Consider the following 25052-nt stretch of genomic DNA (forward strand, 5'->3'; position numbering starts at 1 on the left):
AATATAATATAATATAATATAATATAATATAATATAAAAGAGAATTTAATTTTACCGCAGGGTAACAAAATTTCGCTTCTATACACCGGAACTATTGTAAGCGCTCATGCAGTTCCACGGACCTATTTAACAGTTACGCAACATCACTACAGGCTCAACACGTGAGTTTTTCCTGATAATCTTACTGTATGAAACATTATTAAAAAGTGTGATTATTTTATTTGTCAATAAAGAGCTTGACGATCGTCATTGATCGCGTGTATTTGTATGAGTGTCATTTATTTTGTAATTTAGTTTGTTAGCTGATCTCAATGATTGTAAACATTGATGTCCAACAGCTCGCGTGAGCAATCTGTTGTATCTGACATTTAAAGAGAGCAAATACTCCTTTTATTCATGATACTACCAATAAAATGAGATCGTCATATTCAACAGACTGAATTCACATCAGTGAGGTTGTGTTTGGACCTTCAGATTTCTGCCATGGGCAGATTAAGAAAGAAACACAACTGGAAGGGGAGACAGCAGAGCACACCAGTGCAGACAACAGCTGGAGAAAAACCCATTGATGTCCAAGTGGAAATACAGGGTAAGAAAACCAAAGTGATCATATTCTGTACATGAAAGATTGGTGAGAGATTTGATTGTCTTGAGGTAGATAAAAGCGAAGGCAAATGCACCCTGAATGCTGAGGATGTTAGATAGTGTTTCTTCTGTCTTCAGTAAATAACATGAACGACAGATAGACAGTTACATACTCCAACAAAAGAGCAAACAGAAATCATATGTCGTCAAAAATAGTAGACATGTTTATTTAAAGTGTTCACTACATGGTAAACCTTTTGATCATATCATTGTGTAATCGTTGTGTCCTATCATTGTGCAGATGGTACCGTGCTTAAAGGAGTTGATGACAGTAACGCTCTTGTCCTGCCATCCACCAAAACCAAAAAAGAGAAAGTGGAGCATCATGTAAACAAGAAGAAACCCCTGACAAAGAAACAGAGAAAGAACTTGGAGAAAGTTCTGGAGCAGAAAGAGAAGAAAGCTCACGTAAGTACAGAGAGTCCACGTGTATCATCCATGTGCAGTGTTTTATGAATTATGTTGGTTTATTTGAAGTTTGTGTGTCTTTAGAGAGCAGATGTGTTATCCAAGCTGGCTGAAGTTCAGCTGCCTGAATCTGAGATGAAGTTGCTGTACACAACCTCGAAACTGGGCACTGGAGACAAACTCTACCAAACCAAACTGTGAGATTTTATATTCATATTTCATAAACATGCAGTATTGCTATCCAACAAGCATGTTAGTTAAAAATTCACTGCTTTCTCCAACAAACTACTAGCTGTGAGCTTCTGTCTGCTAGCAAACTATGGCCTACATTCATCTGAGAAAATTAAAATGGTTACTTACAATACGCATTGACTACCCAGTTTTGAAGGCAGGTAGTTTTGCACATTACTGGTGTATTTTATTCTCTCTGTGTTTTAACAGATGTGTGAATGAAGGACAGGATGGAAGTTCAACCAGAGGCAAGATCAGCAGTTTAAGTGGAGCAAATAGAAAGAGAAGAAGAGATGATGATGATGATGAAGAAGAAGAGGAAAAAGCTGAGACATCGGACTCTGATAGTGAGGGATCAGACTCTGATGAAGAGGAGGAACAGATCACTAAGGAAGAACCTTTAGAAAAGAACAGCAGCACTGTGAAAGAAGATGATCAGCAGAAAGAGATGGAGGTGCAAGTTAAAGAAGAGAAGAAACATAAAATAACAAAGGAGATTCATCATAATGAAGAAGACAGCAAACCTGCCGTTTTCATTCCTGTGGACAGACTGCCAGAGATTCAGGTACAGGAATGAAACTTGTGTTTGTGTGAGAGTTGTTTATGTTGCCATGTGACTGTGTGTTTATATGTGTGTAAGCAGGGTCCAATTTAACCAGTGCCAAATGCATGGAAAAAATCTTTACTTTATTTAGAACGAGGGTCCGGCTGTAAGGGCGAGGGTCCGGCTGTAAGGGCGAGGGTCTGGCTGTAAGGGCGAGGGTCCGGCTGTAATGGGGGGGTCTGGCTGTAAGGGCGAGGGTCCGGCTGTAAGGGCGAGGGTCCGGCTGTAATGGGGGGGTCCGGCTGTAATGGGGGGGTCCGGCTGTAATGGGGGGTCCGGCTGTAAGGGCGAGGGTCCGGCTGTAAGGGCGAGGGTCCGGCTGTAATGGGGGGGTCCGGCTGTAAGGGCGGGGGTCCGGCTGTAAGGGCGGGGGTCCGGCTGTAAGGGCGAGGGTCCGGCTGTAAGGGCGGGGGTCCGGCTGTAAGGGCGGGGGTCCGGCTGTAAGGGCGGGGGTCCGGCTGTAAGGGCGAGGGTCCGGCTGTAGGTGCGAGGGTCTGGCTGTAACTGACAGTAAGATTGCAAGTAGGGTTGGGCATCGTTTCAAATGTATTGATTTTGATTCCAAATTCGATTCCGCTAATTGATTCTGATTCCTAACGATTCTTGGTTTCAATTCCAAAGGGGTTAAAACCAAAAGCAGTCAAGCCTTTACAGATCAAAAATACTTATTTTGTACCATTATAAAGGATGCTACATAAAAACTTTTTTGGACCTACAAAACTTTTTAACAAACATGGCTAGGCTAGCGCAAAATGATTTTTAAATAATTTTTCCTTATAAAATAATTAAAAAATTATTCAAGCAGAAGGTCCTGCAAACTGTGTTCCGATGGGTATAGGTCAGGGGGCTCGGCTCTTTTGGGAGATGACGTGAAAATTATATAACCGTGCAGTTCTGAGTCATTAAGTGGAATTAGAATTGTAGTTTTATAACAAGGATCAGATTCCTTTCTTATAGATCCGATTCCAGAATTGGATTTGAAATTCGATTCCCAACCCTAATTGCGAGTCTGACAGTGGGATGGCGAGACCGCCCGTGGGATGGCGAGTCCGCCCGTGGGATGGCGAGTCCGCCCGTGGGATGGCGAGTCCGCCCGTCGGATGGCGAGTCCGCCCGTCGGATGGCGAGTCCGCCCGTCGGATGGCGAGTCCGCCCGTGGGATGGCGAGTCCGCCCGTGGGATGGCGAGTCCGCCCGTGGGATGGCGAGTCCGCCCGTGGGATGGCGAGTCCGCCCGTGGGATGGCGAGTCCGCCCGTGGGATGGCGAGTCCGCCCGTCGGATGGCGAGTCCGCCCGTCGGATGGCGAGTCCGCCCGTCGGATGGCGAGCCCGCCCGTGGGATGGCGAGCCCGCCCGTGGGATGGCGAGCCCGCCCGTGGGATGGCGAGCCCGCCCGTGGGATGGCGGGCCCGCCCGTGGGATGGCGAGCCCGCCCGTGGGATGGCGAGCCCGCCCGTAAAAGTAAGCATCTGGCTGTAAGAGTTGTAAGATTAAATACTAAACTCTCCATGTTTATCACAGGAAGCTCGTCTGAGGTTACCTATCCTGGCGGAGGAACAAGTCATCATGGAAGCAGTGAGAGAAAATGAATGTGTGGTGTTGTGTGGAGAAACGGGAAGTGGAAAAACCACACAGGTGCCTCAGTTCCTGTATGAGGCTGGATACGCCAGGTACATAACATCTGTTATTATTATCTCTATTATTGTCTCTGATCTATTATTATCTGTATGCTATTTGAAATTCTGTCTCTCTGTCTCAGTTCTGGTGGGATTATTGGTGTGACCGAGCCCAGAAGAGTGGCTGCTGTCAGCATGTCCCACCGTGTTGCCAAGGAGATGAATTTATCCACTGGGTACAGCCTGTTTAATGAAGATATAAGCCATGCAAGACTAGTTTAGGTGTTTAGTCATTGTACTGTTTTAGGCAGCTAAAAAAAAAAAAGTTAACACAGTACTAAAATGTTGCTCAATGTAATAAAGGTTAATAGGAAATATAGAGATTATGTGGAGATGTACACAAAGTCAGCTTTCGAGTGGCCAACTATTTGTTGAATATTCACATTATTGTAGTAAAAGCTGTTGTGAATGATGTGTGATGTTGACTTTACCCTTCGCTGTCCTGACAGCAGTTATTTTAGACGTAAAAACAAACATCCTGTATGAAGTTTGAGAAGATGCTCTTTCTTTTGTAAATGTGTTGTTTTTACAAACTGAATTAAACTAACTCTCCGTATGTATGTTTAGGGTGGTGTCCTATCAAATTAGGTTTGAGGGGAACGTGACAGAAGACACAAAGATCAAGTTTATGACAGACGGAGTTCTGCTTAAAGAAATTCAGAAGGTAAGACGCATGAAAGCTGCGATATAAATGCTGCTTTTATACTGTGTGTATCTTTCTGTGCGGTCACAAATAAAGTCATAGATAAATGTTAAAATCCTTTTAGATATGACTATGAGTACAATATGACAGTCTAAAATGTAATTTGCTTGTATAAAATGGTTACCACATAATAAAATGTTAATAAGCTATAGCCCTATTAAGATGGGATTAGTTGTACAGCGGGACCTTTGAGAAAAGAGGTCCTCTTTGTTTTTTAGGGATTAGTCTATTTTCTTTAAAAAAAAACAGATAATTTACTCACCACCATGTCATCCAAAATGTTGATGTCTTTCTTTGTTCAGTAGAGAAGAAATTATGTTTTCTGAGGAAAACATTCCAGAATTTTTCTCATTTTAATGGACCCCAACACTTAACAGTTTTAATGCAGTTTAAAATTGCAGTTTCAAAGAACTCTAAACGATCCCAAACGAGGCATAAGGGTCTTATCTAGTGAAACCATTGTCATTTTTGGCACTTTTGAACCAGAACTTCTCGTCTTCCTCCAGTCCGGTGACGCGTCAGCGCAACCTCATGTAAATGCGTTATGACGTCGAAAAGGTCACGTGTTACATATATGAAATGCACATTTCCGGAACATTGTAAACAGTACACTGACACAAATACATTAGTTAGTATCATTCGACATACAACAACATCGGAACGGTCCTCTTTCTCCACACTTTTAAACACTGGGGTGCAGTTTCGATACGTCCTCCGTGACCTCTTGATGTGGTGACGTATTACGTGAGGTACCCGCTGGGTCATCACAAGACCGGAGAAAGACAAAAATTTGTGGTTTAAAAGTGCATATTTTTTCTTGCCAAAAATGACAATGGTTTCACTAGATAAGACCCTTATGCCTCGTTTGGGATCGTTTAGAGTCCTTTGAAACTGCAATTTTAAACCGCATTAAAACTGTTAAGTGTTGGGGTCCATTAAAATGAGAAAAATTCTGGAATGTTTTCCTCAAAAAACATAATTTCTTTTCGACTAAACAAAGAAAGACATCAACATTTTGGATGACATATTGGTGAGTAAATTATCTGGATTTCTATTTAAGAAAATTGACTTATCCTTTAATTCCTTCTCTCACGACCTCCTTAAAATTTCCAGAGCAATTTACCTACTGTTTTTCAACAAACTCAGAGGTTTTGCCAGCAATATCTTTTGAAAATTTGATTCTTTTCATGTTTTGGCCAACCTGATCTGCCATAAGGTCTTACTAACGCGCTTATATTGTACTTCCTGCGTCCCATTCATTCAAACATGGATGTTTTTTCCATTTGGCAAAATAAAAAAATTTATCAAAATGAGCCAGATCTCGTACACTGTCAAGACTGTCCACTGTAATATCAGTATCAGGTAAGAAACTCAACTTTATTTTGTCCACTCCGTAATGGTAATGTTAATTAATAAAGATAATAAATTGTTAATAATCATTATTTCTTCATTTCTATTTGTTTATTAAAAGCAGCCAGTTATAGAAAACACATAGGCTACTTCAGTAGGTTTTGTATAATACATTTTTATTGGTTAAAGCGTAACTAAACCCCTGGTCAGAGCCTGACTCCACCCACTGGCAATATTTGAAAAATGCAAGAAAAGTGGGCAGATCCCAACGGAGATAGAGGGGACGAACTAAGTGTGTGGTGAGATTGTAACAAGGGCTTGGTGAGCTTGAACCTGCTTACATCACAAGGCATTTTTTGGACCCAACATCCAATAGGAAAATGCAACTGCAGTAGCCACCGTTCAACCTGAAGAGGGCAGCACTCAGACGTTTTTACACCATATTGTAGCATTAAAAACACTTTATATCCAAATGTCAAAAAACTTACTTAAATCAATGAACAGCATGATGAGCATAAAGCATCATTCTTACAGATCATTAACTAAAAAGTTGGTTTAGGGTTTAGTTACTGTTTAAATTCATAAATTAAAAGTTAAAGCAAAATTCACAAACACGTGTATCCAGAGCATTTGATCTTCTTCAACGCCCAAATGCACGAAATAGGCACTCCCACCTCTGGAATAGCCTGTGAATTTTAGTCCCGTCCAAATCGGTATATAAAAATCACAGACGTCATGGGGGACACGTTGAAACTCAAACGTTGTTTGGAAAACTAATCCCGTCCGATTAGTGCTTATGACACTAACTGCAGCTTTTAAGGTGTGTGTGATACTCCAAAATCAATGAAACCTTTATTTAATCCTATTCTGAGAGTTTTTACAGACAGGTGCAGTCCTTAATCATTTTTAAACATAATCAAGCGTCTTAAACCCTTTAATTATATTCAATGATAATTGCTGCTTCCTAAGTACATTAAAAACAAACAGTATAATAACTGCAATGAAACAAACAAACAGCAATTAAACACTTTTAAATATAATTTGCGCCCCGTGTTAAATATCTGCTGTTTCAGTCACTTTCGTAATTTTATTTATTTATTATTAAATGATGCAAAAGTGATAGAGAGAAACTTTTTATTGTTTTGATGTTATGGGCTATTATTTTTATTAGCACTATTTACATTAATTATATATCATGTTTGCGCAGTCCAAGCTGAAACTTTTAGTGTCAATAAACTCATTTTAATTCAAACTATCGTTGACTCTTGAGGTTGTCTGTGTTTTGCAGGATTTCTTGCTACAGAAATACAGTGTGATCATCATCGATGAAGCTCACGAGCGCAGCGTCTACACCGATATTCTCATCGGACTCCTATCGCGCATCGCCCCGCTCCGAAACAAGGTTACACACGCATGCAAAACATCGACACCCGTCAGGTTAAACCTGAGACATATTGATGGATGTGAATTTATGACCTGGGCTTGTTTGTGACGTATGATTGGCAGAGAGGTTTACCTTTAAAACTCATCATCATGTCTGCGACGCTGCGCGTGGAGGACTTCACAGAGAACAAGAAGCTTTTCCGCTCGCCTCCGCCTGCTATTAAGGTCTCCGACATTTTCTGTCTTCTTCACTACACCATGTGAAGTTGTGAATCATGTGCACACTTGTTTAAAATATTAAATAATCCCATATGATATGATCTCTGTGTGTGTACAGGTGGAGGCACGTCAATTTCCAGTAACGGTTCATTTTAATAAACGCACGCCGATGGAAGACTACACTGGAGAAGTTTTCCACAAAATCTGCAAGATTCACCGCATGCTGCCACCTGGTCAGAGACGCACACATTGATGCAGTCACTCTTAAACACATCATGCACTGCATGCAGATTTGGTAACACACAAATTTGGTTTGTTTTTTTGTAGGTGGGATCCTGGTGTTTCTGACGGGTCAGGCCGAGGTTCACTCCGTGTGTCGCAGACTGAGAAGAGCTTTTCCTTACAGACCAAACCGAGAGCACACGGGTACAAACACACACTTCAAAGAAAATGCACAGGGGTGCGTTTCCCAAAAATACGGTTGCTAACTTGTTAGCAACTTAGGTTGTTTTCACATATGTTGGTGCGCACCGTGGTGCGGCCTCGGAGCGCACCAAAATACATTGTATCATTTTTCAGTTAGTGCGGTCCGTGTTCACATATATTTTTTACTTTATTCGAAATGCCGCACCGTACACCATGTGACAACGGTCAGCGCTGTCATTGGTCTCTGACAGCTCTTACCGTCTCATGACCACTCCCACGTTTCCACGACAACCAGCCTGACAGGGAGAGCGCAGCTATCAAGATGTGGAGATAAACGATGCACGTCTTTGCGAAGTTTCTTTGCTTTAACGCGAAATTGCGTAGCTGTTCTATCAAAGCCTTTCTCACGGAGCCGTTTGCTAAAAGCCCGTAATGTCACTATTTGTGTGTGGAGGACAGCTATGCATTTATAAAATCATCAGCTCAAACGTAAAGGAGACAGCGAATCTCTATGCAACGGACCAGGATTGGCTTGTTTGTTGTTAACCCACAATATAACACCCGGCTCACGTCACAACGAAAGCCCAGTGGCTCAAACATGTGGAGAACTTCCTGTATTTGGTTCGGCCCGAGGTCCAGCAGTGTTCACACCACAGGTGGGTCGCCCCAGAGTTCGGCAACAGCCGCTCCGAGACCACCTGTTCAGAGCGGTCTCGGAGCGGTCGTTTAGTGCGCACCCGAGTGCGGCTGTTGTGTTCACACTGACCCAAACGCACCGTACTCGGAGCGACACGTCATTTGGGTCGACCTAAACAGTGTATATGTGAAAACACCCTTAGTTGTTTGGCAATGGGAAATTGCATTGCAACCAACAAAGTTGTTAACTTAGTTAGCAACGGCGCTTTTGGGAAACGCACCCCAGACCAGTTACATTTCAGACCGAGAATTGAAAAATATATATATAATGAGACTTCAGTCACATCAGAAAGGAAGGAAATGAAAAATAACAAGTAGAGCTGGAACGACGCATCGACGTAGTCGATTACGTCGATGTGCCGGAAATGCATCGATGAGCCATACTGTTTACATTTTGAAACGATGGCGGCTTCAGCTCCGGGTGATATTGACAATCAGGCGTTATACCAAACAGTAGGGCTGGACAATAATTTAATATCAATATATTTCGTGGTATACATTTTTCTATGGTTTTATGATATGGTTTCTAAACACATTTCTGATATTTCGATATACATTACAGCGTATCTTGGCCATTTAACATGTCACGTTTTAAAACAAGTGTTAAACGCGGGTCAAGGCGCTTCTTTCTTCCAAAGCGCTTGGCGTATTTTGTAGCCCAACAACCATGAGCCGTGGGAATGCGGATTTAAATCGCTCATCTGTACCTCGCGTCAAATCATATCATTGTCACCCTGACCCAAGAAAATAATAAGTCATAAATCAAAAATATCATATTTAAGTAATTTTGTGCATAAAACAAGCAAAAAAATCTGCCAATGGGGTAAGCAAAAAAATGTGAAATTTTTCTTACACTGCAAAAAATGACTTTCTTACTTAGTATTTTTGTCTTGTTTTAAGTAGAAATATCTAAAAATTCTTAAATCAAGATGTATTTTCTTGATGAGCAAAATGACCAAAGAAAATAATACTAGTTTTTAGACCAAAAATATACAAATTAAGTGAATTTGTGCTTAAAACAAGCAAAAATATCTGCCAATGGGGTGAGAAAATTTTACTTGAATTAAGTGTTTAAGAAAAAAGAAATCTTATTTCACAATTTTTTTTCTCACCCCATTGGCAGATAATTTTGCTTGTTTTAAGGACAATTTCACTTAAATTGTTTATTATTTGTCTTAAAACTAGACTTATTTACTTAGGTCATTTTGCTCATCAAGAAAAAGCATCTTCATTTAAGAATTTTTAGATATTTCTACTGAAAACAAGACAAAAATACTAAGTAAGAAAGTAATTTTTTGCAGTGTAAACACTGAATTGAAGAAAGATTCAATAAAAATTTGCTTACCCCATTGGCAGATTTTTTTTGCTTGTTTTATGCACAAAATCACTTACAATTAATGTTTTTGGTCTAACAACTAGACTTGTTTTCTTGGGTCGTTTTGCTCATCAAGAAAAAGCATCTTAATTTAAGAATTTTTTGATATTTTTACTGAAAACAAGACAAAATTACTAAGATTTTTTTTTGAAAATCATTTTTTGCAGTGTGTGGTGGCAAAATAAAAATAAACCGTAAAAGAAATAATAGAAATTAACAGTACATATACAGAAATATTGTGTTTTTTTTAATGTTAAAATAGCTCTTTGTCCCTCCTATGAGATGTCGATCTTAGAATTGGCACCAAGCCTATTTGAGTTTGAGACCCCTGCATTACAGCATTTATCACTGACTGACATTTAGGGTGCACCTTATTATATAATATTGTTAAGTTAAACCTGACAGTCTTGTTTATTGGACAAAGACAAATTAAAGGTGAACATAAATATATTTATCCTTTTTTTTATTTTAAATATGATATAGTTTTATAGGAGGAGGTTTCATAGTCTTGGCAAATTAATTTTTTCAGAGATTTGTTTTTGGTACTGACTTTTATTTTGGGCATTCTTGGCAGTTTTTCCTAAGGCTTTTTTAATATGTATACCGTTATCAGATTTCTACCGTATGGATCGAAATTAAGAAATATATCATGATAAAATTCTTGTCCATATCGTCCAGCCCTACCAAACAGCCAGAACGCCAGAATGACGAGACGGCAGCATAAGTATTTTGAACTAATACAGGTGCTTACATCTTTGTTTAATACGAGCTGCGAGACGCCTGACTGACGCGACTTTGCGTCTGGGCAGTATGTTGAAACGGTAAATAAAGAGTGGGACATATTTTTATATTAAATAATAAGTTACTGTCACACTGAGAACTGATAGGAGTGTGCACAGAAAGCCAGCTGGCAGTGTGGAACTAACTTATTTTTTGCGCATATGTGCGCAGATATTACAAAAGCTTGTCTTGTTAGGTATTCTTGGCATGCATTTATTTAAAGTAATAGCAGCGTAAACGCTGTTTATAAAATATACGAACATTCTAGCTAAACTTGTTTTTTTACCTGGAACTTCAGTGTTAAAGTTGATGCTTATTCAGTTTGATTTATTTTTATTTTACTTATTTAAATTATTAATATATGCCTATTTTATTGTTCAAGGTGAATAATGCCCCTTTTGCACTGTTCATGTTATGCTGAATTTTTGTTGGACTTGTTTTTACGGGATTTGTTATATTTTCCTCGGCACTGCCACTTTATTTTTCATGTTGAAATTTTTTGTTTGAGTATTTGTTTAATGGAGAAAATGCTTAAATAAAATGTTGGCATTAAAGGGACATTCCACTTTTTTGGAAAATATACTAGTTTTCCATCTCCCATAGAGTTAAACATTTGATTTTTACAGTTTTGGAATCCATTCAGCCGATCTCCGGGTCTGGCGCTAGCACTTTTAGCATAGCTTAGCATAATCCATTGAATCTGATTAGACCATTATCATCGCGCTAAAAAATAACCAAAGTGTTTCAAAAAAATTTAAAACTTGACTCTTCTGTAGTTACATCGTGTACTAAGACCGATTGAAAATTAAAAGTTGTGATTTTCCAGGCAGATATGGCTAGGTCAATTCTCTCAAACTGGCGTAATAATCAAGGACTTTGCTGATGTAACATGGCGGCAGCAGGCGTAGTGATATTACAAACTGACCGAAAATAGCAGGGGACTATTTTTGGTCAGTGCGTAATATCACTACGCCTGCTGCAGCCATGTTACACCAGCAAAGTCCTTGATTTTAGCTTTTAATTTTCCATCGGTCTTAGAATGCGCATCTAACTACAGAAGAGTCAAGTTTTAAATTGAAAAAATATCGAAACTCTGGTTATTTTTAGCGCGATGCTAATGGTCTAATCAGATTCAATTGATTATGCTAAGCTATGCTAAAAGTGTTAGCGCCAGACCCGGAGATCAGCTGAATGGATTTCAAAACGATAAGAATCAAATGTTTAACTCTAGGGGAGCTGGAAAATGAGCATATTTTCAAAAAAGTGGAGTGTCCCTTTAATGGCAGATGTTACATTTATTATTTGTTGGTGAAACTAATATATAAAAATCGTTAGACTTATAAAGTAATCGAAAAAATAAACAGTTGAAAAAAATAACCGATAGTTGCAGCTCTAATAACAAGTCTTATATGTCTTATGGGGCGGCCACACTAAACTTTAAGCATGCGAATATGTTTCGAATATGGGTGAGGAACACTTCATCCATCTGTGCTTTTCAGTATAGAAAGGTCATGCTGTAATGTACCGATGTTCTACTGGTCACATGTCTTCACGTGATACAAATTCGCATGTCAGAGTTCACCAGACTTGGTTTTTATTGGTAAAAATACGGTCAGTAGAACGAGAGGTGTAGATCGTCACTTCAGTCTGACATCCATGACCTCTAAAAGAGAAGAGAAAATAAATCATAAACGAAACTGACTTGAGGAATATCAGTTACAATCTGAATCTGGTTTGTTTGTTTGTTTGTTTTTCCAGATTCTGCAGACGCAGAAGTATTGAAGACATCTAGAAGAGCAAAGAAGAAGAATGTGGTATGATGACATTATTCACCGTCAGCTCATCACATCAGATACACTGATTGAATCCTTCACATGACCGCAGTGACACATGATACTGATTATAGTTTATATATAGATTATAAATAGTATGCATTATTTAGTCCAATGCATTTAAAAAACATCTCTTTCTTTTCCCTCAGTCCCTTCCAAGGATCAATCTGGATAATTACTCTGCCCTGCCTGTGGATGAAGGTGATGAAGATCGTCAGGCTGGCATTGATGATGATGATGATGATGAGGGTTCAGATCTGGATCTGGATTTGGGTGATCATCCAGACAGCGATAACGGTTGGACACACATACACATACAGGCGTCTTTAATCTGTGTTTGTGTGTATGTGTCTCTTTAATAAACTTGTTTTTATGTGTTTAGAGGAGAAAAGTGACCCGTCCATTCCTCTTTATGTACTTCCTCTCTACTCTTTGCTGGCACCTGAGCAGCAGGCAAAGGTTTGTGTCGCTCTCTCTTTACTTTATTAACCTGGAATATGAGTGAATCTGCTGTAAGCGCAATTAAACCAAGTCTGAGCAGATTAGGCAGTAATAAAATATAAAAATAAAATGCAGGATTTTTACTTTGGTTCCTCGCCCCGCGAAAGTCTGCTATTCTATATCATAAGAATTTATACACTGCAAAAATGATTTTCAAGAAAAAAAATCTTAGTATTTTTGTTTGTTTTCAGTTAAAATATCTAAAAATTCTTAAATTAAGATGCTTTTTCTTGATGAGCAAAACGACCCAAGAAAATAAGTCCAAAAATATTAAATTTAAGTGATTTCAAATAAATCTGCCAATGGGGTAGGTAAAAAAATATTAAAATTTTTTCTTAAACACTACATTCAAGAAAAATTCAAGAAAAATTTGCTTACCCCATTGGCAGATTTTTTTGCTTGTTTTATGCACAAAATCACGTAATATTATATTTTTGGTCTAAAAACTAGACATATTTTCTTGGGTCGTTTTGCTCATCAAGAAAAAGCATCTTAATTTAAGATTTTTTTTTACTGAAAACAAGACAAAAATACTAAGAATTTTTTTTTTTGAAAATCATTTTTTGCAGTGTTTGTCATTGAATTCGCCTTCTCGTAATTTAGTTCATTAAAGGCAGGGTCCAGGATTTGAACATTTTGGAAAAGGGAGTCGGGCTGACTACCAAAACACACTTGCACTGCAAAAAATGACTTTCTTACACTGCAAAAAATGATTTTCAAGACAAAAATTTCTTAGTATTTTTGTCTTGTTTTCAGTAAAAATATCTAAAAATTCTTAAATTAAGATGCTTTTTCTTGATGAGCAAAACGACCCAAGAAAATAAGTCTAGTTTTTAGACCAAAAATATTAAATTACGTGATTTTGTGCATAAAACAAGCAAAAAAATCTGGTAAGCAAATTTTTCTTGAATTTAGTGTTTACGATTTTTTTGCTTGTTTTATGCACAAAATCACTTAAATTTGATATTTTTGGTCTAAAAACTAAACTTATTTTCTTGGGTTGTTTTGCTTATTAAGAAAAAGCATCAAAATTTTTAGAATTTTTAGATATTTTTACTGAAAACAAGACAAAAATACTAAGAAATTTTTGTCTTGAAAATCATTTTTTGCAGTGTACTTAGTATTTTTGTCTTGTGTTCAGTAAAAATATCTAAAAATTCTTAAATTAAGACGTATTTTCTTGATAAGCAAAATGACCTAGGAAAATAACTCTAGTTTTTAGACAAAAAATATAAAATTTAAGCAAATTTGTGCTTAAAACAAGCAAAAAAGTCTGAAAAATGGAATAGAAAAAAAAATTCTTGAATTAAGTGTTTATGAAAAAATGAAACTTATTTCAAGAAAATATTTCTTATTCCAATGGCAGATTTTTTTTGCTTGTTTTAAGCACTAATTTACTTAAAGTTTATATTTTTTGTCTTAAAACTAGACTTATTTTCCTAGGTCATCTTAATTTAAGAATTTTTAGATCATTTAACTGAAAACAAGACAAAAAGACTAAGTAAGAAAGTTTTATTTTGCAGTGTATAGCCAATAAGCAGTAAGGGGCGTGTCTACTAACCAACATTGTTGCCTGGGTTGCGTATGTGAGGGGCGGGTCTATCAAAAAGTGTCCAGATGCTATTGGGGTAGGGGGGTGTTTGTTTAGGTGATTTCAAATGTCAACAATGGCTTTCAGAGATCATGCACCCCGCCTTTAACATCTGTTCATTAAATTCATTAACATTAAAGGGGTAGCTTAGCCAAAAATGAAAATTACCCCATGATTTACTCACCCTCAAGCCATTCTCAATCTATAGGTATATCTTTTTCAGACGAACACACTCTGAGTAATTTTAGAAAATGTCCTAGCTTTTTCAAGCTTTATAATGGTAGTAAATGGTGCTTCTGATTTGAAGCCCAAAAGCAGTCCATCTATCCTTCACAAAAGTAATCCACACGGCTTCAAGGGGTTTATTAAGTCCTTCAGAAGGCAATATTTAATACTATTTAAAACTGTACAAACTAAAATAACCAGCTTCCTGTAATGACTAATGCGCATTTATGAGAGATGGCGTTTCCAGTGTACGACATAGCATCTCATCTCCACTACGTCCTGCAATATTTTTCTTACAAACATTGACCTCAGAAAGCCTTGATTAACCCCCTGGAGCCATGAAAGACAGATGGATTTTTGGGCTTCAAATCAGAAGCACCATTTACTACCATTATAAAGCTTGGAACAACCAGGACATTTTCTAATATAACTCAGATTGTGTATGTCTGAAAAAACATAATCATATACATCGAGGACAGCTTGAGGGTGAGTAAATGATTGGGTCATTAACATTTTTGGCTTAACCATCACTTTAATTTGTGCATTCAGGTTTTCCGACCTCCTCCCGCTGGATCTCGTCTGTGTGTTGTCGCGACCAACGTAGCCGAGACATCGCTTACGATTCCCGGCATCAAGTATGTGGTGGACTGCGGCCGTGTGAAGAAAAGATTTTACGACAGAGTGACGGGCGTCTCCTCGTTTAAAGTCACGTGGATCTCACAGGCTTCAGCCAACCAGAGGGCAGGAAGGGCGGGCAGAACAGAGCCAGGACACTGCTATAGGTCAGAAATAATTGATTGATTAATTAGAAATAAGTACATTTTGTGAGATGCAACATTAAGACGTTTATATGTGTGTTTATGCATAGACTCTACTCTTCAGCGGTGTTCGGAGATTTCAGCTTGTTTTCAGAGGCTGAAATCACTCGCCGGCCTGTCGATGACCTCGTCCTTCAAATGAAAGATCTCAACATTGAAAAGGTCGCCCTATGATGGCAATCGCACATGATCAGTTCAGTTATCTCTGTATTAAATGTTGTTTATTCATTGAGGCTTGTGTTTGTTCAGGTTGTGAATTTCCCCTTTCCCACACCTCCCTCCTCTGAAGCTCTGATCTCTGCCGAACAGCTGCTCATTTCGCTGGGTGCGCTGGAGGAACCGCCTCGACGTGGACGGTGACTCTACTTTTTTGAAAATGTTAAAAAAAAATCTTTAAATATGCAAATCATATTTTTATTAATTACACAATTTAATTTCCATATATTTGCATGTAACTGCCAAATTGATAGAGACAGATTTAATGTGATAAGCATTTCATGTGCAAACAAATAAGGTTACTTATTTTTTTGTCAAAATTGAAAACATCCAGATATTTCTATTTTGTTGGCTGTTAGTTTTGACGTTCTGTAATTCAGAATTGTTTGACCCACCCCAAAATGTTAAATATAAGTTGCAATTGCGATAGCTCCCCATATTCAGGGTTCCCACGGGTCCTTGAAATCCTTAAAAGTTTGTGAATTTTGGGGGGGGGAATTCAAGGCCCTGGGAAGTTTTTTTTTTTAAATATACATGCATGGATACAGGTCATTAAAAGTTCTTGAATCTATTTTATGCAAGATGTTTTCTGGAAATAAATCCATATTATTCCCTGTGTAGTGTACTCTCACTTGAAATGTGTCCCCACATTTAGTCCTTGAATTTGAGGAGGATTTGCACCTGGATAGTCCTCGAAAGATCCTTGAATTTGAAGTTTACTAAGGTGTGGGAACCCTGCATATTATTTTTGTTTCTCTAACAACCTTTCTATCTCTCTTTTAGGTTGGGTGAAATGGAGCGAGCGCGTCTGTCGTGTCCCATAACCCCGCTGGGTCGTGCAATGGCTGCGTTTCCCGTATCGCCACGTTACGCTAAGATGCTAGCGTTGGGCCGTCAGCAGGGCTGTATGCCGTACATCATCACTATAGTGGCTGCGATGACCGTCAGAGAAATCTTTGAGGATTATGACAGGTGATTAAATATATGTGTGCATCTTAAACGGGACATTTCACAAGACTTTTTTAAAGGGGACTTTTTACATGTTTAAGTGCTATAATTAGGTCCCCAGTGCTTGTATCAACCTAGAAAATGTGTAAAGAAACAACCCAGTAACTTAGTTTTGGTGAACCATTCTCTGCAAGCGTGTGAAAAACGTTTATTGAAATTTGGCTCCCCTTGTGATGTCAAAAGGGGATAATACCACCCCTTAATCTGCACTATCCAACCACGGCACTGCCATTTAGTGCAGAGATCAGCTCATTTGCATTTTAAAGAACACACCCAAAAACAGCTAATTTTTGCTCACACCTACAAAGTGGCAATTTTAACATGTTATAATAAATTATCTGTGGGGTATTTTGAGCTGGAACTTTACACAAGTACTCTGGGGACACCAAAGATTTATTTGACATCTTGTGAAAAGTCCCCTTTAAAGGGGACATAGAATGATTGAATGGGGTATTTATCCTTGTTCTGTGATGTGACATGTAGACAAATTTTTTTTTGTTTGGGTCTGCTATGCCTTAGAAGCTTCCTAAAAACCTCTCTCAGATAGCTCTATTAGGGTGGGGGATTTTAAACAAGTGGTTTTGCACCTATTTGGCGCCCCCTACTGGCTTAACTTGCAATCTCATTACTGATTGGCTGACTTTGCTGCCACTCAAAAAATGTAGCCAATTATTTTAAAGTGGAGGGGCAGTTAGATGCCTGTGATGTCATAAGCATCAGTTTTTCAGATTGGGCCGTTTTCTGGCTGACATTTCTAAAAGAGGAATTTCTATGAGACTGAGATGTTTAGCATGTCTAGCACTTTTTGTATGTTCATAAATGCGGGTAGACTACCATTATTCAACAAAGACAAGGTAAAAATGGTTTTTAAGATGTTTTATTCAAGAATATCATTTTAAGATGACACTTTAGTGTTATTCCTGCTGTACCTGTGGTTCTCTGTGGTTATCAGGCCTGCGGGGAGCGAGGAGGAGAGTACCAGACTCGTGGGTAAAAAGGCCCGATCGGTTCAGATGAGGAGGTTATGGGCGGGCCAGGGCCAGTCGCTAATGCTGGGTGACCTGATGGTTTTACTGGGTATGTCAGATTTCCATAACACTAGGGTGATCGATTTGAAGGTGATTTGATTCTGATTGGTGGATGCATTTTTAGGTGCGGTGGGTGCTTGCGAGTTTGCGGGCTGCACTCAACAGTTTTGCGAGGAGAACGGCCTTCGATACAAAGCAATGCTGGAAATCCGCCGACTGCGAGGGCAACTGACCAATGCAGGTACTGATGCGCATGCATGTTTTTCAGATCTTATTGCATAAAGGACTTTCACATGACTCTCTCTTACTGTTTGTTTTTCAGTGAATAGCGTTTGCTCTGACGCCGGCGTGTGCGTGGATCATAAAATGGCTCCTCCCACAGACGCCCAGGTGCTGTGTTTAAGGCAGATTGTATTAGCGGGTTTAGGAGATCATCTGGCCAGAAGAGTGCAGGCCGAGGAACTGCTCGACCCCAAATGGAGAAACGGCTACAAGGTGTCACCAGTCTCGCACATAACATAACATACCAGAACATATCTACGAAGCCCCTAAGGGGACATGGAGCAAAAAATAAATAAAGTTTAGTTTCATGTGCTCACGCAAAACCTTCATGTGCAGAATTTTTTAAAAGTTTAGTTTCGCATGCTCACGTGAAACTATCGCGCACGCACGTGAAAGCGACAGTTTCACGTGAGCGCGCGACAGTTTCACGTGAGCGCGCGACAGTTTCACGTGAGCGCGCGACAGTTTCACGTGAGCGCGCGACAGTTTCACGTGAGCGCGCGACAGTTTCACGTGCGCGCGCGACAGTTTCACGTGAGCGCGCGAAACTAAACTTAAAAAATAAATTCTGCACATGAAGGTTTTGCGTGATCACATGAAAGTTTCACATGAGCACATAAAAGTTTTACCTGAGCACATGAAACTAAACTTTAGATTTTTTTACTCGAATGTCACCTTAGGGGCTCGGTTCATATCAATATTAAATACAAGTAGGGTTGAAAAAATTTGGGAATTTTTAAGGCTGGAAACTTTCCATGGGATTTAATGTGAATTGGCTACCGCAGAAGCCATACTTAACAGTTTAACTAGCAAATACCTCTTTGGTTATTTTTGAGCGTGATGCTAATGGTCTAATCAGATTCAATGGATTATGCTAAGCTATGCTAAAAGTGGTTCCGCCAGACCCGGAGATCAGCTGAATGGATTCCAAAACGGTAAAAATCAAATGTTTAACTCTAGGGGAGCTGGAAAATGAGCATATCTTCAAAAAAGTCAAGATTACCTTGCATGCATGTCTGCTTATGACCAAACAAAATGTTTATTTCACTTAACATCCTTTAATTTTCCATTATTTCCCATTAAGATTCCAATTTGGGATATTATCCCAGATTAAGTTCCCATGGAAACTTTTTGCCCCATTGCAACCCTACATACAAGATTATAAGTCATTTGTGAGATATGATGATTTTAAAGATTTGTGTATGTCTCAGACTCCACTTCTAGATGATCCGGTATTTATTCACCCATCATCTGCCCTTCATAAGACACTGCCTGAATTTGTAGTTTATCAGGAGGTCATGGAGACCACCAAGATGTACATGAGAGGTTTGTGTTTAGATGCTTTTTATTTAGCATTTTCTGTGTGAATGTGACACTTTTTGGTTTAAAGGGAAATAACAAGATAACTTTTGTCAACATCAAACTAGACTCACTTTCATAACACATAACTGTAAGCAGTTCATCATGCTGTCTAATTTTGTATCCAATATAAGTTTATTAGTTTAGTTGTTTTTGCAAGCTGGCATTCAGGTCTGGCCTGATAAATCCCACAATGCATTTACTGAATATCCTATCTCACTTTGTAATGTCAAATTACTGAAATAAAAATAGGCTGCAGGATTATCATCGATTGGTAACGTCTCCAGAGAATCACATGACATAACATAATGTGAGCAAACATTCCCGTTTCATTTCTCGCAGGAGTTTGTGCCGTTCAGGCTGAATGGATCCCGAAGCTCCTCCCACAATACTGCCACTTCAGCGCGCCAGAGGAAAACCCCGCCCCCTGGTACTGCCCACTAATTGGCCGAATAAAGTGTCAACAGCAGAGCACCTTTTGTAAGACCACACCTTTTTCTTTGAATACTTTCACTTCTCTCTATATATTCAATCTTTGTGATACCGAGTCTTATTATTGTCCATGTGTTTATCATTACAGTCACGTGATGTGTGTAGAATCATTATCGTGTGTTCATCTGAACGTGTTGTGTGTTTTTGGGTGTGTCTCTCTGTAGTCAGAGTCAGTTGGAAACTTCCCGCTATTGAAATGGATTACCCAGAAGGCCTTGAGCGTTACAAACTGTTTGCAAAGTTTGTCCTGGAGGGAAAGGTATCATTTGTTTTTTGTGTTTGTGCACGTGGGAGCAAATGAATCCAAACAATCAGACTGGGAATGTGAAATATTACTTGCACAAAAAACCACAGGCAAATTGATATAAAGCGATGGTGTGAGAGATTTAATGTAGAGTCAGATCAAAGCGTTTTAAATTCTGTAGTGGTTTATCTTGTGATAGAGACAAGCTTACTTTGCATAATACCAAAAAAACGAAATACATGGGCATGGGTCAGCTATATATTCAACAGTAATTACACAAAAATATCTATATGGATGATTTATATAATTGCAGGTACATTTGGTGTCTAGAGTTATTATTTTTTTGCTTTTTTTTTAAATGTTTATGTTATAGGTAGGGGTGGGCGATATTACCAAAATTTTCTATCACAGTAGGATTTTTTTTAAATATCATGATAACAATATCTATCACGGTAAAGGTTTTTTTTTATAAGGTTTTTATGTTATTAAAATATTTAATGCCATAACATTTTTATAATTTTCAAAAAAACTTATACAAGCATAAAAAGAAGATTAAAAACAAACTAAACCAAGATTACTGAAGATAAACAGTAAACATATAATAAATAATAATGTATATATCATTAAAGGTAGAAAAGTGATTTAGTCAAGAGCAGCGAGATATTTTAACAAAAACATGAGTGACAGACAGGAGCAAAATTAGGTTACTTCCCCTTTAAGACCAAAGTCCGGATCCAATCTACTGCTACACATGCGTTTTCTCTTTTAGTTGTTTACTTTCTCTTAAAGGGATAGTTCGGCCAAAAATAATATTAAACCCATGATTTACTCACCCCCAAGCTGTCCGAGTTGCATATGTCCATTGTATTTCAGACAAACACATTTTCGGATATTTTAGAAAATGTTTTAGATCTTTCAGTTGATTAAATGTAATGTTACGGGGTCCACGACCTTCAAGTCCAAAAAAAGTGCGTCCATCCTTCACAAATTAAATCCAAATGGCTCCAGGATGATAAACAAAGGTCTTCTGAGGGTAATTCGCGCTGTGTGGTTGTAGAAATATCCATATTTAAAACTTTATTAACGAAAATAAATACCTTCCGGTACCGCCGCCATCTTAGACTCCTCTGTATTCAGGAGAGAGTATTAGCGTAGTGTACGCACTTTTCTTTGTGACGTATGACAAATTCGGAGGGCGGGGGCACAGAGCAGCAGCAGAGTAGCCTCCGTAGGCTGCGTAAGCTCTCATCCTGAATGCGGACGCGACTAAGATGGCGGCGCTACCGGAAGGTAGTTAATTACGTTAATAAAGTTTTAAATATGGATATTTCTACAACAATCTAAAATATCCGAAAATGTGTTTGTCTGAAAAACGATGGACATATGCAACTCAGACAGCTTGGGGGTGAGTAAATCATGGGTTTAATATCGTTTTTGGCCGGACTATCCCTTTAACTGGTCGTGTTTATAAGGATCCTTGCAAAGATGGGAATTTTGACGCATAAATGTATTTAGGGCCAATAAAGCGGCAAAAATGCTCACAAGCTGATGAACAGCGGATGCACGACTTGCGCGCTCCTCTCGCACAAAACAACGCGTGCATATAGCACTGTTGTTTGTGTTTCACTCGCTTAAATACGTGTACAAACGTTACGTTTTCGTGACCATGCGCACAGCAACGTGACGTGGGCGCGTAACCTCAATAGAGATGATAGTCCAAAATCTCCACCGGTTGACAAATTTCGACCTGTTTATAATTTCTACTGGTTTATCGCCCACCCCCTAGTTATATGTCTTAACATCGTTAGTTGCGTAGGTATATTTGTAGCAAAAGCCAACCATACAAATATAGATTTTTTTTATGCCATTAGGATATTCTTATTTATATAGATATTTCTATATAAATTTCCTACTATAAGTATACCAAAATTTTATTTCTTTATTAGTAATGTGTGTTGCTAAGGACTTAATTTAGGCAATGTTAAAGGTGATTTTCTCAATATTTTGATTTTTTTTGAACCCTTAGATTCCAGATTTTCAAATATTGCCCTATCCTAAGAAATAGGGGTGTAACGATTAATCGTGCAAATGCGCGTTTTCTCAATGAATGAATTTGAATGAATTAAGGGGAAATGCCGTCACATCCCAAAGCCAGGGGGCGCTCTCGTGCAGAAACTCCCTTCGTGCCACAGAAGAAGTAAAATTACAAACACTATTCCAGGAAATGTCTGCAGGAATATTTATATCACTGTTCTTCAAATTGTTTCAGATATTTTCATGGTAATAAAGAATATTTTGAATGATTTTGTTTAATGAGTGGTGCTTTTTTAACTCTTTCACCGCCAGCGTTTTTTTAAAAAGTTGCCAGCCAGCGCCAGCGTTTTTCATGATTTTCACAAAAGTTTAATGTCTTCCAGAAAATGTTCTTCTTTAAATATATAAACATACAATATACTAAATGAAAGAACAGACCCTCTGCTTTCAAAAAAAAAAAAAACGTTTCATCCTACCTTCAGTGGTTCTTTTGTAATCAGCTTTTGAATATGGGTAGGTTTCTGCAAAAACAGCACATTTTGAGCAAAAAGCAGAGATAATTAAATTTTTGTGACGGACTTTTCATAGAGATCCAATTCAGAGAGATCTTTAAAACAGACACGGACATGCAGCCGCTTGCCATAGGGCAATACTTCCGGGTTTAAAAAGTTGCGGAAGGGCGCCACCTGGTGGATAATAGCGGTATTGCGGAAAGACGGAAAATCTCGTCATTGGCGGGGAAGCGTTTTCTATTAATTGACGAGATATCTCGTCAATGGCGGGGAAAGAGTTAAATGCATGTTATAGACGACTCGGACTCATAATAGGACTTCCTACTGACCAAATGTCATAGTACACGCACAAAACACAGAATCGCAGCCTTGCAATTCAGAATTGATTTTCATTTTTAATGGGACACAAGATTAATCGTTACAGCTCTACTAAGAAATGTATTTATTTAGCTTTTAGTTGATGTATAAATCTACATTTATCAAAAAATCTATAACTTCTTTTTACCCTTATGGCTGGTTTTGTGGTCCATGGTCACATATATTAAACCTAATGTAATACAATATATTGACCTGAAGAACATGTGATGAATGAAATGCATCTTGTTTGATTTTTGCAGGTTTGTCCAAAGCTTCAGCAGTTCAGTTCGTGTTTGCTGTCATCGCCCGCAACAATGCTGAAGACGTGGGCAAAGTAAGAGCGCACATTTTTACATTAAGGCATTTAGCAGATGTTTTTGTATCAAAGTTAGAAAAAAATAGTGAGACACACCCTTGTTTTACTATATTGGTGAGGTCATGTAATCGACTTCCATTGTTTTTATATCAGGGTAAAAAATATGAGCGCAGCATTAGTTTTAAAGACAAATAGGATTTAAATAATTTATGTGCTTTTTTATTTAGTGAGGAGGAGCAGTAGTGTCCTTACAAAGTTGTTTCAGCTAAAGTAATTTATTATAATTGAATGTTTTCTACATAAACTCATCCTATATAATGTATAGAACATTATTTAAATTATATTGACGAGTAAGGTCAGGTCAAAGATTGAAATCAATGTGAAATCAAACTTCCAATCCCATCATTAGTTTATGAGACTTTCATTAGGATATCATAGAAAGGGGATATCACATATGTTATATTTATACTGTCACAAATATACCTAAACCTGTGAAAACACACACTAACATGTATATTTGTGTTATATAAAGTAATGTCCTGCTGTTGTGTTACAGACTGCAGCCTCGGACTGAAGTTCTTCTCTCAGCTCTGGTGTCGGAAAAAGTCGACAATAAAACTTCTTTAGAGGTTGCGTGGGGAAAAAATGAGAAATGTAAGTTAAAGCTTAAAGGGTGCTTATTATGCCCATTTTTACAAGATGTAATATAACTTTGTGAAGTAAAGAATGTGTCTAATAAAGTTTCAGCTCAACATACCACACAGATCATTTGTTATAGCATGTCAAAATGTGGTTGTGTGTGTACCTTTAAATGCAAATGAGCTACTGATCCTCACTCCCTTACCAACAGACAGTGAACGCTTAAAAATAGATCAGATTTCTGTTAATACAGTCTGGGACAATGGTATATTTAGCCGCATGTGATTACAAACACATTTACAAAAGCTTCAGGGAAGAATTGACCAGTCAGTCAGTCTGGCTGTGGGCGGAGCTTTATCAGTGTGATGTCACATTAACAAGAGTAACAAAACATCAGGTCGAATGAGACCGCTTTGGTTTAATGTGGATTAAATAAGGAAGAGAGAGGTTGGATTTTTTTTCTTTGTAGCTTGATCGGCCAAAACAAATTTGTGTCCAAACAACTTGTAAAAGTGTATTAAGTTAATAAGTGCCCTGTAAGTGTATTTTTATATTTATGCATTTGGCAGACACTTTTATTCAAATATTCACTGTATCTTCTCTTTATAGATCTGCTATCAGCGTATTGTCAGTGGATCCCAGAGTCTCTTCATCCAGAGGTCACTAAATGTTGGCCACCCATCTGATGATCTCTGACCCGTCCGATCAGAGTCCCTGACATTTGTGAACACAATTGAACAGATTTTCTGCGGATATCTAAGCCTGTTTCTGTGATGTCACACAGAAGACTCAATTTTAATGTTGGAAAGCTTCTTCACACCTCAGGAGGGGCTTTGTGTACAAACCGGACATTTGGAAACTCTGCTGTACAGGTTTACAGATCGCAAAACCATCAAATAAATTCCTACTCCGTTTTTACACAACCTCGTTGTCTAGGTGGTTTCTCTTTGTTTTCAATCTTGTGGACCGATTTTTACACATTTGTTTGCTTTGCATTTATTTTTAAACTATTCTGCTGAGTAAATATAATATATACGTTTATATACGTTTTTTGTCATGTATGTCAGGTGCCATACGTACAGTATATCTCAAATGTTATTAA

At 38.3% G+C, this 25052-nt stretch overlaps 1 protein-coding gene across 2 annotated transcripts; it reads left to right on the plus strand.

Annotated features, from left to right (window-relative positions):
• Positions 1-102: 102 nt before the first annotated feature.
• Positions 103-25052, plus strand: dhx37 (DEAH (Asp-Glu-Ala-His) box polypeptide 37). 2 transcript variants are annotated; one of them, XM_065248248.1, is made up of 28 exons: positions 103-161; positions 436-589; positions 887-1053; positions 1138-1250; positions 1495-1849; positions 3410-3558; positions 3648-3740; positions 4132-4228; positions 6906-7019; positions 7124-7225; positions 7338-7452; positions 7547-7645; positions 12255-12310; positions 12478-12625; positions 12711-12787; positions 15195-15427; positions 15514-15625; positions 15713-15819; positions 16463-16651; positions 17640-17764; positions 17840-17956; positions 18038-18210; positions 19209-19323; positions 19699-19836; positions 20013-20107; positions 23256-23329; positions 23868-23965; positions 24560-25052. In XM_065248248.1, the coding sequence occupies exons 2-28, from the start codon at positions 484-486 to the stop codon at positions 24634-24636; spliced, it is 3444 nt and encodes a 1147-aa protein (XP_065104320.1). In that variant the 5' UTR covers positions 103-161; positions 436-483; the 3' UTR covers positions 24637-25052. The 2 variants fall into 2 exon arrangements, with proteins under 2 accessions (XP_065104320.1, XP_065104321.1); XM_065248249.2 differs by having other exon boundaries at positions 123-161; positions 475-589.

The sequence above is a fragment of the Paramisgurnus dabryanus genome, chromosome 11 (genome assembly GCF_030506205.2).
Source record: "Paramisgurnus dabryanus chromosome 11, PD_genome_1.1, whole genome shotgun sequence".
NCBI classification, from domain to species: Eukaryota; Metazoa; Chordata; class Actinopteri; order Cypriniformes; family Cobitidae; genus Paramisgurnus; species Paramisgurnus dabryanus.